A 14084-nucleotide genomic window follows, 5' to 3' on the forward strand; every position below is an offset into this window, starting at 1 on the left:
AAAATATAATAAATGTGTTTTAGTGCAAACACGACACTATAGTATAATACCACAATTTTCGGAAAATTGTAAAAGATTAAGGTTGCTTCGAGTAGATACCAAACATACCAAATCTTTAAATTGTGTGCACCCGCGATATCAGAAAAAATGACAGTACCCAAAAATCTCCATAGCCTTTACAGCTCACCTGTTTAGAGTTACTGTAACTGTGAGCTCTGGTGCTCGACTTATTGCTCTCACTCTGATGTTGATGACGATACTGCTCATGCGACTGCGGCTTACACCCTGAGCATGTGTTTGCTTTTTCAGGTGTGTGTGTGGGGGGCAATGGGTTTTTAATTTCTTTTTAATACATCCTATTAAATTGTATTTTCTTTTACCTTTTTTATTTTATTTTATTTATTTATTCTTACTTCATTAACCCCTATGTGATGGCATTGGGCACCTCAGAGGTACTTTTTATGGCGAGCGTTGCGACGCAGGGGGGTGGAACCGGCGGCAATTTAAAAAATGTAAACACACCAATTGACATGTTACAAAGTCACCAGGTGAAGTCCTGTGGTGAAATGGGATGATACAGTGTAATCCGTTAAGCCCCGTACACACGTACCGATCGCCGGCCGAACGATCGGCCGTCTTTTGTCCCCGAGCTGTCGTGTCTGTTGAAAAGTGCAAAAGACTGCACAAGAATTTTGTCCGCCGACTACAGCCGACTGCAGAAGTGATGTCATGTGATGGTTAACTTTCCCTGTGTTTTTTCTTTTCTGAGCATGCCCAGTCTTGCAAATCTGCTGTCTGTCGGCTGAATTCTGTACTGACTGGCGAACAATCGGCCGTTCTGGTGTCGGCATACAAAAATTTTAATGCTTGCACGACAGATTCTTTTCGGCCGAAAGTGCGCTGTCGGCTGTCGGAAGCATTATACTAACAAGCCGAAAATCGGCCGATTGTTCGGCGGCCGAACATTTTCGGCCGACAATCTGCACGTGTGTACGGGCCTTTAGGCTCAAAGCTTTGTATCATCTCATTTATGGCACTTTTCCACTGCAAGTACCGGCTCGGCTCCACTCGGCCCTGCTTGGCTCGGTTTTCCACTGCATGGTACGGTGTTGGAACGGTTCGGTACGGTTTGCTTTTCCACTAAAGTAGTAAGTGGGTGGGATAACAATGATTCTCTGACCAATCAGTGGCTAGTAGTGACAAACAGTCAAGGCTGCATGCAAAGGATTGTGGGATATGTATCGGTACGGCCCTCTTGGAACCACAACTGAGATGGTACTGTTTAAGCGAGCCGTACCGTTCGGTTCCATGTAGTGGAAAAGCGTCGTCGTACCGCACCGTTCTAACAAGTACCATGTGGTACCATGCTGTGGAAAAGCGCAAAAGCAAGCCGAACCGTTCGGTTCCTTGCAGAGGAAAAGCGCCTTTAGTGTATTTACATTTTTGAATTTGCCACCGGTTCCACCCCCCTGCGTCGCAACGCTCGCAGGGAAGGGAACTGGAAGACGGGTGCCGTTATCGGCCAAGCACAGAGTGGAGAGAGAGTGTGAGGACAACTGGAGGACGGCAGGGGAGGACGGCGGCAGGATGGCGGGGGAGGACGGCAGGGGAGGACGGCGGCAGGATGGCGGGGGAGGACGGCAGGGGAGGACGGCGGCAGGATGGCGGGGGAGGACGGCGGGGGAGGACGGCGGGGGATCACAGGGAAGGTGAGTAACATTCTGGGGTATTCCCGAGTGTGGCTCGGGGTTACCGGTTTTGGTACTGAAAGTTAACCCCGAGCCACACTCGGGAATATCGCCAGGGAGGTTAAATGAGCTGTAAAGTCAGAAGGTTTGTTTTATCTTAACCACTTCCGGACCACTCGCCGCAGTTTTACGTCGCTACTTTGATGTTAAATACCGGGGTTATGGCAGCAGATAGCAGATAGCTGCCATAACCCCGGTATTTTCTTAGGCGGTCCTCTTTCACATAAAAGTGGGCCAAAAATATGTAGCAGAATACAAATTGGCCTAAAATGATAAAAAAAAAAATGGGATTTTTACATTTTCTTTTTTATTGGGAATGTTATATAGCAGAAAGGGAAATATATATTTTTTTTTTTCCAGAATTGTCGCTTTTTTTTTGTTTATAGCGCAAAAAATAAAAATCGCACAGGTGATCAAATACCACCAAAAGAAAGCTCTGTTTGTGGGGGAAAAAAAGGAAATACATTTTATTTTGGTGCAGCGGCGCACGACTGCGCAATTGTCCATTAAAGTAATGCAAAAAAATGGCCTGGCCATTAAGGCTACGTTTCCACTATTGTGACCCCAAAGTCGCACACTTTAAAGTGTGACTTTAATGCGAGTTTGAGTGCAGCTTTGATCCAACTTTACACTCTCTGGATCAAAGGTGCATCAAAAGTCGCATCAAAGTAGTGCAGGTACCTTTTTAAAGTCGCTGTTTTTGAAAGTCGCATAGATTGGAACGGGAGCTATTGAAATCAATGAACTGTGACTTATGCAAATTTATGGGTCCAAAGTCGCATGACAAGACACACTAATGGAAACTTAGCATAATGGTGTAAAATATTCTGGTCCAGAAGTGGTTGAAGAAGAACTTGTCCTTGGTTCAAGAGATATGTTGCAGAGAGGAGACATCTGTACCTGTGGAGCACTACATAGTTACATAGTAGTTGAGGTTGAATAAAGACAATAGTCCATCCAGTTCAACCTGTGTAGGTGTGTGTGGCTGTAATCATCTCACATAGCCCTGAATGTTCTGATCCTTGAGATGTAAGTCTAAGAGTCTTTTAAAAGTAAACATACTCCTCGCAGTTACCACCATTTGTGGTAGAGATTTCCACAATCCTATTGCCCTTACTGTAAAAAAAAAACCTTGTGTATCCTGAGGTTAAATCGCTTCTCCTCTAACCACATTGTATGGCCACGTGTCCTCTTACATTCCTTGGACTAAATCGTTTTTTTTTTCTATGTTGAGGTATTTGTAAATCGCTATCATGTCTCCTCTCAGGCGCCTCTTCTCCAGGGAGAATAAATCAAGCGCTTGTAATCCCTCCTCATAATTAAGGTCCTCCAATCCCCTAATTAGTTTAGTTGCCCTTCTCTGGACTCTGTCCAGTTCCAGCACATCCTTTCTGAGGGTTGGTGACCAGAACTGGTCAGAGTACTCCAGATGTGGAGTTTAATGTCTTGTTGGTTTTATGTTTTGAAGGCAATGCCGGCAACACGTATTGCCCGGACACCAATGTTAGCTGTCCTGCTGGCACAATCTGTGCAAGAGTCTACGCTGAGACCACCATGGGTAAGTCCTACAAACACTTACAGTGAGCGTATTGGAAAAGTAACTTGTCCTATTTTATACTTACTACTACTTCTATACAGATAATACAAGCGTTCAAGTCAATAACAGTGCGTGTTTGCCAATATATCAATGTGGCATCTCTGGGAGTAGCACCTTTCTCAATGGAACCCAAAGGCTGGTGACCATCTGTTCAACCAATGACTGCACCCTCGCCGACCCCGCATGTAAGTGATTATGTAAGACAATGTATAGAAAAGAGAGAAAAAAAGTTGGGCTGTACCGGCCAAACAGAGGGATATTCATGATTCAATAACATCCATATTATTATTACTGGTATATCAAAAATAAAAAATAAACACAATACAAAAATAACAATTATATAAAAACAATCCCTTTATGGGGAAGGAATATCTGTTACCTGGTCTGATAATATATATACTATACTATATATATACTGATTACTGGAATGTGCCATTGTAGTACTCTATGTATATATATGAAATGTCCTTTATCCATGTACATATATTAATTACAATATTATATATATATATATATATATATATATATATATATATATATATATATATATATATATATATAAAACTGCTATTATCAATGCAATTATCTAATAAATATGTTACAATTATCTAATTAATCTTTATTTTCCTATTTGCCAATTGCCTCATGTAAAGTCCCAATATCCCCTCTTTGTACATATAGGAATCTAACTATTTATATTTATATATATATATATATATATATATATATGTATGTATCTGGTTGCTATTACCAAGGCAATTATGTAATTAATATTTTATCATTCCTATTTATTCTTATTTTATTCTATAATTTATTATTATTTTTTATTTTTATTTTATTTTATTTTTTAATTTATATTATTATTTTTTTCATTATTTCCATTTTTATTTTACTTTTTTTTAGTCACACTATTCCCCCCCCCCCCCTCTTTTTTTAACTGGTATGATAAGCACTGCTTAATTAGAGGTCTTCGAGTTCCGATGCGTTTCACCAATCACTGTGTAAGACAATGTATACCGTGGAAAAAAGAAAAAAGATTTGGTCCATCTATTGTAATGTAACATTATCTCATTCAGTAAGACCCCTTTCACACTTGTGGGGCTTGTCCTGCGACTTGGGACTGTGAGGTTTCTGCAACTTGAAGTCCTATATATATATATATATATATATATATATATGAACAGTACTCGTTGGAGATCATAGGGTACAACTTGTCATGTGACTTTGCAGTCCCAAGTTGCAGGACAAGTTACACAAGTGTGAAAGGAGCCTTACCCCCTTCATGGCCAGGGCATATTTTGCTATTTATCACTGAGATACTTTAGGCCCCTTTCACACTTGTGCGACCTAAAAGTCGTGCGATTTTTGCCACGATTTTGCTGCAATTTTGCATGGACCTCAAGCAATGCCTGTGTAATCTTGAGGGCTCTGGACCTCAAAATGCATCAAAGTCGGACCAAAGTAGTGCAGGGACTTCTTTGAAGTCGCTGCAACTTGAAGCCGCACAAAAATGAACGGTACTCATTGGAAATCATGGAGTACGACTTTTCATGTGACTTTGCACTCCCATGTCGCAGGACAAGTCGCACAAGTGACAATTGTGTGGCCATGTAACATTGTACACGAATGAAAATTGTTTTTTTTTTTTTTTTTTTTTACACAAACAGAGCTTTATTTTTGTGGTATTTGATCACCACTGGGTTTTTATTTTTTCGCGAACTACCAAAAAATATTTTTTTTTTTAAAACTAAATTTACTAAATTAATATTTTTTTTACATACGCTCATTAGAGTACTTTAGTACCACCATAGTGACATTGTACTACTGTGGAGGGAAAAGGGGGTGTGAGCAGGGATTTTTTTATTTTACACTTTGATGTTAGCCTGGGTTCACACTGGGGCAACCTGTCAGGTGACTTAGCCACCTGAAAAGTCGCGCTCCATTCAGTGCAATGGAACCGTTCTAATCGGAGCAACTCAAGTTGCTCCAACTTAGAAAATGGTTCCTGCACTACTTTGGGGGTGACTTGCATTGACTTCTATTAGAGAAGTCGTTTGCAAGCCACGCTGAAGCCGCGCTGCACGGGCGGCTTCAGAGTCGGGCGACTTTGAAGCCGCCCCCAGTGTGAACCCAGCCTTTACAGTGAAGTTTTCAACTCTTAACATTCGTAACAGCTGTGATTTTACTATTGCCTGCTGTGATTGGCCAACAGCTATCACATGATACAGGGTGCTGTTTTTGGCCCAGGTACGTATGTGATAGCTGTGGTTCAATCATAGCATCAGAATACTAAGCTGTTAGGAAAAAAAAAAAAAAAACGCTCAAGTGTCAGTTAAAACAATGCAGTGCCGAATCGCAAAAAATTTGCGGAAATCCTTCCGGTCCAGAATGGGTCAAAGCGGTTTTAAACCCAAATCTGTCTCCCGGGAAGTGGGGATGGGCACAGCTCCCAGCTGTCCCTGATTTCAAGGGACTGTCCCTGATTTGGAACAATGTCCCTCTGTCCCTCTTTTCGCCTCATTTGTCCCCCATTTTGGTCTGATCTATATAATTGTAGATAAAATGCACTTTTTATGTTTTAAAAAGTGTTTCCCAGCGCTAAATCTTTCATCCAATTTCTAAATTACTGCATTTGTAAATTTCAAAAGCCAATATAAACAGTGGTTAAAAAAAAGTATTTGTGGGTTTAATAACTTTTTTCATATAGTTCTTCTTTAAGGGGGCGTAGCAGGAGGTGTGTCCTATGCCTACATAGTTTTGCTATTAGGTGTCACTCACTCCCATCTCAAAAGATAAGCGGAAGTTCCACTTTTGGGTGGAACTCCGCTTTAACCTTGCTAGCTACATTTTCAAAGAGCTTGTTCTTTTAAAAGAAAAAAACAACAACAGACTTACTGGCTGGATCACAAGAGTTTTATTAAATGAGATACATGACATACAGTGGAAATTGTGCCATAAAAGCCTAAAATGTGATTTTATTTAAAAAAGTGACAGGGCCAGCCCCCAATTCGTCATACAACGGAGTGACATGTCCCACTTGTATGTCCGAAAATTCGGAGTGGTGTACAGCAGAGGATACCATGCAATGCATAGGGAGTGAGAGCATTTGCTCCGTCCATTCTGTAAAGATGACAGGTAAGTGCAATGTGTGTGTTTTTTTAAGTAGATCCAAACCCTTAGGGTCCTTTCACACGGGCTTTCCGCCCCCGACGGACTCCGTTTTGTTCAGCGGGGCATCGATCCGATCTTACTGTGCAGAGACGGAGCTGTCAGATCTTCGCTCTCCTCTATGGGAGATCAGATGATAACAGACCACCTGTCCATTTTCATCCGATCCGATCTGATCCTCCAGACCAGCCTTTTTCAACGAGGGTGCCGCGGCACCCTGGTGTGCCTCCTTGGTTCTTCAGGGGTGCCTTGGCATAATTGCAACAGATTTCCACAGGTTTTTACTTTGTAGAATTACAACTCTGAGCACTGTGCTGGTCAAGCCACTGACACCCTGACAACCCTGGGCACTGTGTGGGTCAAGCCACTGGCACCCTGACAACCCTGGACACTGTGTGGGTCAAGCCACTGACTCCCTGACAACCCTGGGCACTGTGTGGGTCAAGCCACTGACACCCTGACAACCCTGGGCACAGTGTGGGTCAAGCCACTGGCACCCTGACAACCCTGGGCACTGTGTGGGTCAAGCAACTGGCACCCTGACAACCAGTGACATCACTGGTTGATAAGGACAATGACGGGTGCTTGCACAGCATCCTTATTTACTCCTCCTCATCCCTTCTCCATCAGCACTGTTGTCACATTAGCAAATAGAAGAAGAGAAACTGAGGGAGAAGAGAAACCCTAGAATACTAGTCCATACCAGTTTGCAATAGTGGAGGAATAAATCACTTCTAATGTTGGATGGCCCATGTGTATGGATGTTGCTGCCTTATGTAAAATTATTAGTTTAGGGTTTTTTTTTACATTTTAAAATGGGGTGCCTTGAAATTGTGCAGAATTGTTGGGGGGGGGGGGGCACAGCTGAAAAAAGGTTGAGAAACTGCTCCAGACCGATAGAAAATAGGGTTTCCATCCATCTGGATTTTACAGACAGGATCGGATCGGAGAACGGCGGGTGTCACTCAGCGGACATGTCACCGTTGCTCCATAGGGGTGCATGGAGCATCCGATCAGGTCAACCTGAAAAACTGACAGATAGATCTGATCGGAAAGCCCGTGTGATAGAAGGAAGTGAAAAGGGAGCGTGCAAATTCTGGTGTAGCTGTGCACGGTAGCCAATCAGCTTCTAACTTCAGCTTGTTCAATGAAGCTTTGACAATAAAACCTGGAAGCTGATTGGTTTCTATGCAGAGCTGCACCAGATTTTGCATTCTCCAGTTTTAGTAAATCAACCCCTATAAGGTTTTCTCTAATTTTTTCATTCTTTGTTGCTTGTCAGTGCCGTTGATCTCCGGCAGGTTCTTGGCAGCCACATCCTGCCTACATGCTCTCCAGCGGGGGCTGCATGACCTTTTCTAATCATGGAACAAGTGAAACAGGTCTACAACCTCCTTTACAATCCGCACCTTCAAATCCCAGGTGCTTAGGCTGGAAGGTCTCTGATAACCTCTACAATGACACAGTCCACAGGAATAAGCTGGCACCATAGTAGGTCAGCATATACAATATATATAAAAATGGGGATTTAGTCCCACCATATGGCCATATCGTGCTCAAGCCCACCACTACGTCAAAGTACCCCATTATCAGTGGGTCCTACACTATCCATAAAAAAGGGGTGAATCCAGCCTCTCTAACCCTTGGAGATAATACTCCTAATGTACTACAAAGGACTCCTCCTATATCTACTTGTTAGTGGACTCTGATAGAGTACAGGTGTGTGTGGGGGGTGCGGTGGGGTGCTATCAAGTAGATATAGGAGGAGTCCCTTGTAGTGCATTAGCACATCTCTCCCAGCAAGGATTGTTGTCTCCAAGGGTTAGAGAGGCTGGATTCACCCCTTTTTATGGATAGTGTAGGACCCACTGATAATGGGGTACTTTGACGTAGTGGTGGGCTTGAGCACGATTTGGCCATATGGTGGGACTAAATCCCCATTTTTATTTATGGATTGCCTCCATATTTGATAGTCATTTATTTTGCATGTGTGCGCTATTCTTTTTTAATATACATGTTGCTTGGTTCATAGCTGCACCGGCTTTAGATATACATGTTCAGGGTTTGCTCCCCCAACTTTTTGCTTGTTTATTATGTATTCGGTCTGACCAGACTTCTGAGGTTGAGCACCCCACCCCCCACACACCTGTACTCTATCAGTGTCCACTATCAAGTAGATATAGGAGGAGTCCCTTGTAGTGCAGTAGCACATCTTTCCCAGCAAGGAGTGTTGTCTCCAAGGGTTAGAGAGGCTGGATTCATCCTTTTTTTATGGATAGTGATAATGGGGATAATGGTGGGCTTGAGCACGATATGGCCATATGGTGGGACTAAATCCCCATTTTTATTTATGGATTGTCTTCGTATTTGATAGTCATTTCTTTTGTATGTGTGCGCTATTCTTTTTTAATATACAATATATATATAAAGTAAAACTTTGGATTGAGAGTAACTTGGTTTGAGAATATTTTGCAAGACAAGCAACATTTTTTTTATAAATTTTGACTTGATAAACAAGCAACGTCTTGATATACAAGTAGCGTCACGTCACAACTGAGTAGAATGGAGAAGAGAGGCGCCTCTAAATGTTACATTTAATGAAGGTACAACATTTAGCAACTCACATGGTTGATAATTAAAAGAGGCACATCTAAGTATGCAGGCATCCGGGGTAAAGCTGTCCACATAGACCGTCCTCCGCACCGCCATTGACGCCATCCGCTCCCCGCTGCGCTCTACGAATGCTTCAAGCCTCGTGCTCAGATCGCTGTACTGCAGGGTAGTCACGATTGCAGACTGACAGCAGTGAGAGCTGGCAGTGAGGAGGATGGTCTATGTGGACAGCTTTACCCCGGATGCCTGCATACTTAGATGTGCCTCTTTTAATCATCAACCATGTGAGTTGCTAAATGTTGAACCTTCATTAAATGTAACCATATTGCTACACTTAGAGGCGCCTCTCATCTCTTTTATATTCTGTAGCTCCTGCTGGATTTTGCTTCTAATTCCCTTGTGGAGGCGCCATTTGTGGACGGACATTTTATGGTTACACAACCCATCAGATTGCTATAATCTTTTTATATGGACTATAAACCGAAGGATTTATGAATAAATGGTTGTGGAACAAATGATCTGAGTTTCCATCAGTGGCGGCCCGTCCATTAGGGGCGCAGGGGCGCCGCCCCCCCATCCATGCATCCGGCCCCCTAATCTACATGCAGGGCGCTGGATGCATGGATTCCAATGCGGGAATTTTTTTTTTTTTTTGAAGCACGTGATTAGAGCCAGAGGCTCTAATAGGCTTCGAAAAAGGGTGGGCTTGGGGTTCAGAGCACTGCGTCCTAAGCCCACCCAGTTGTGTGACAAAAGTGAATGAATATTCGCTATTGTCACACGGATTCTCCTCCTGGCCAATCAGGACGCGGGTCCTGAGACCTGTTTCCCGATTGGCTGAAAGGAGAAGCCATCCTATTGGCGAAGGAGGAGGAGGGAGGTGACACAGGGGAAGCCCGACCAACGAAGGGGGATATGGACTGAGACTGAGGGGGAAGCCACCGCCTCCACATGTCAGTCCAGGGGCAGCACAGGATGAGAGAGTCGGCGAGCGAGGGGGGGGGGTATGATGTGCGGTGCGGTGCAGTGCGGTCTGCCGCCCTCTCCGACCCATGAAGCACCAGCCGCCACTGGTTTCCATTAATTCTTATGGGGAAATTTGCTTTGATTCTTTGATTTAGGAGTGCTTTGGATTACAAGCATGTTTCCAGAATGAATTATGCTCGCAATCCAAGGTTTTACTGTACATATATATATAGAAATATATATATATATATATATATATATATATATATATATATATATATTAAAAAAAATTGTGGAATAAAGTTTGATAAATCCAGCATGTTTAAACTTTTATCCAACTGCATTCCACTATTTTTAAATAAAGGAAGACCATATATGCTAACCTACTGTGATGCTAGCCTTTTCCTGTGGACCATTTGTAAGCATGGGTTTCCTGATAATGACCACCGAGGCCTGAGGAGATCGGCAACCCCAGCATACAAAAAAGGAAGAAAAGTAAATTTCCTAAAAAAAAAAATGTGTTCATGATACAGAGTGCCTTAGCAGCAAATTAAATGTCATACATGTAAGCGTCTATGTAAAAAATGTTGTTTCGATATGATAAAAATATAAACAATCTGGGCGAAAATTGCTGTATTTTTTCTAATATGTATAGTTGCTATATCGTTAGCGCCACCAAGTAGCTATATTGCTAAAATATATTTTTTTCCCAGAAATGCCTCAATCAGGAAAAAAAAATATTGTGGCCACTAAATGGCAATATAGAAACCACGCATAGTAGAGGAAATACAGCAATATTTGTCCTAATTGTGCGGATGTTTGTCCCATCTGTATAAAACAAACTTTTTTATACATAGATCCCTTAGAGTTTATAGCTACTTAAATTATTTCAATAAACTTTTTTTTGTTTGTTTCATTTACTTCCAAAAGGAACTCCAGCTGTGATTCGGGGTTGTGCTACTAGAAGCTTCTGTAGTCTAGGCCATCTATCTCACAGTGCAGGATCAATATTTGACTTTAAGTTCATCTGTCCGACTGGAGGTAATTTTTATATTGCTGTCTATGGGGGTTTCAGTTTTCATAGGCAGCATTTTGAAAGCAGAGATTAATCAATCTGGATTTCTAAGGGGGTGAGATCATTTGTTTAAATACAAAAAAAGGAAAATTTCCTATCAAATACTTACTGTAATTTTCCTTTCCTGATGGACTCCATGGCAGCCTACGTGTGGGTTTACTCCACCTCCTTTCCAACTCTATAGGACCCTACTCCCATAAATTTCAGCTCATGGCCAGAGAACGTGTTCCATAACTAGGCGTCTAGCCCAGTGGGTGGGAACTCCTGCTGCCAAAGTGTCCGTCAGGAAAGGAAAATTATGGTAAGTATTTGATAGGAAATTTTCCATTTTCCTAGTAACCTACCTGTGGGAAATAACTAGTTGACACCACACGGGCACCACAAATTCACACCGTCAGCCAACAGAATTTTCAAACCAAAATTGACAGATAGTGAGCCATAAAGTTATTGATAGAGGCCCATGAGGCTGCCCGCCAGATAACTTCTGGCGCCTCTTGTCACAAAGCCACCCAGAAAGTAGAGATGCTCCTAGTCGAGTGCGCTGTCACTGTCTCCAAAGGAGCCAAGCCCTTTGCCCTAAATGCCTGCTTGATAGCCAGAACAACCCAAGCCGCAATAGTTTTAGACGAGGCATGTTTCCCATTGTTTCTGCCACAAAAGAGGATGAAAAGATGATACAACCATCTAAAGGAGGCTGTAGCTTGCAGGTAAACCTTTAGGGTTTCTCCCACATCTAGGGGATGAGCCTCAACCGCCTCTGGAGCCTAGAAGGTAGGAAGAACAATTTCCTCCTGGTTCTCCTGGAAGACCAACGTGACTTTGGGTTTTGAGTGAAGCTGGGGTATAAGTACTACCCGGTCTGGAAAAAAGGTTAGGAATGGTTCCTTGTAGCCAAGAGCTCTGATCTCCGAGACCCTCTTAGCCAAAGTGATGCAACCAGGAAGGCGGATTTGATAGAGAGATCCTTTAATAGATACAGATATGACTCCAACAGAACTGAACTCCGTGAGTAAATCGAGGATGAGAGGAAGGTCCCATTTGGGGAACCTTGGTTTCCTCTGAGGCCTGAGTCTTGCTGCACCCCTGAAGAATTGCTGGACAAGCAGATGACCAGCCCAGGAGACTCCTGTAAAGGCCGACAATGCTGATATTTGAACTTTAAGAGAGGTGAATGACAGGGCCAGATCTAGGCCTGACTGGAGGAATTCCAGGATTTCTTGTACTCTGGGGTCCCTGTATGACTTCCCAGTGGAGGATGTGACCTCCACGAACCTGTCCCAAATCCTTCCATAGACTTTATTTCGGGCTTGCTCCCCTTGAACTCATAAGGGTCAAAATCATACCCAAGGGGCAGACAAGGGCTTCCAACCTCTCCCTCTCAAAAACCAGACTATTAAGTGCATTCGCGCCAGGCATGGATGCAGGACTTCCCCCTGCAACAGAAGGTCTGGCATGAGGGGAAGGGGCACCAGACTCCGATATCTGAGTTGCATCAGCGGGGGGAACCACGTCCTGTTCGACCAGTATGGTGCTACCACCACTGTCTCGACATCTTATGACTAGAGTCTCCGCAGAAATCTGAGAATCTGAGAATAAACTAGGACTGGAGGAAAGGCATATGCTCTGTTGAAGCTCCATTGATCCGTCAGGGCATCCACCCCAAAGGCCAGAGAGCACCGGCTACACGTGTAGTATGCCTTCAGTTTGTTGTTGCAGGGGGAGGTGAACAGGTCAACTTCAGGGTTTACTCCAAAGGACAGTATCTATCATATGAAGGGACAACTCGTTGTGATCCAGCCGAACTTCTAGAGATATAATCCGCCTGGGCTTTCTGGGCTTCAGGAACATATTCCCAAAGACACACTCCTAAACTTTGCAGGCAGCATTCCCAGAAGAGTTGAAGCTGTTATAGCTGCAAAAGGTGGGCCAACTCAATATTGAACCCTACGGACTAAGACTGATATACAAGAAAAAAACAAGCGCTCTGAGTAATAAGCTAGTTGGGGTGATGCAGGACTGCTAAAAAATAGAAACACGGATATAGCTGGAGTGCAATTATAAACAGTCTATGGACTAGGTATGAAGGGGTATAATTCCAATAAAAAGTCCAAAGATGTAGATCAGACTAAATCCAAATGCTGCTGTAAGGGCTTCTCCGTAGGACACAGTGAAGTCAGTGCTGTGGGACAATGTAAAGAAAACAGAAATGGAGCGCCTCTGAGTGCAGTATTTATTAAACAATATCAGACACATAGTAATGGCAACTCACATGTTGAAGGAAAAAGACAAGCTATGAAAGCTCCGGTGATAGGCTGATGGAAATACAGGGGTCCCGAGGAGTGGAGATGCCGAGAGCCGGTCTGAAGGGCGGAACGACACTGTGCCCAGTGGGAGCCGTGCGCGAGCTCTGAAACGCGGCGTGTCATCCCATAGCCTCCGGTGACATCACACGGCGTACGCTACCTTCCAGCTTGGTCCTCTGGCGCCCAGCCGCATCCGGAAAACGGACGATTCCCAGGACCAAGTCGTTCCGCCCTTCAGACCGTCTCTCGGCATCTCCACTCCTCGGGACCCCTGGATTTTCATCAGCCTACCACTGGAGCTTTCATAGCTTGTCTTTTTCCTTCAACATGTGAGTTGCCATTACTATGTGTCTGATATTGTTCAATAAATACTGCACTCAGAGGCGCTCCGTTTCTGTTTTCTTTACGGACTAAGACTGGGATGCCATTAAAGTTCATGTGCGTGTAAAGGCAGGCGTCCCAATACTTTTGGTAATATAGTGTATACATCTCACGCCCTACTTAAGTGTTTCACCCACTCATTGATTTAATCATGGAAATTTAAATAATAATATAATGAAAAAGAATATAATATACAGTACATATAGTAATATAATATATTTTTATTAATAATA

The 14084-nt window shown here is 43.2% G+C and overlaps 1 protein-coding gene across 1 annotated transcript in view; it reads left to right on the top strand.

Annotated features, from left to right (window-relative positions):
* The window catches only part of LOC309569012 (uncharacterized protein), a gene marked incomplete at both ends in the record, with an annotated part of 150319 nt that overhangs the window by 30009 nt on the left and 106226 nt on the right, over nt 1-14084 (top strand). Inside the window, 4 exon segments of the mRNA XM_082274772.1 lie at nt 3217-3306; nt 3387-3530; nt 6334-6480; nt 11023-11133. Coding sequence (XP_082130898.1) covers nt 3217-3306; nt 3387-3530; nt 6334-6480; nt 11023-11133 — 492 coding nt within the window.

Source organism: Pelophylax lessonae (assembly GCF_965119305.1).
Source record: "Pelophylax lessonae genome assembly, chromosome: 12".
NCBI lineage: Eukaryota > Metazoa > Chordata > Amphibia > Anura > Ranidae > Pelophylax > Pelophylax lessonae.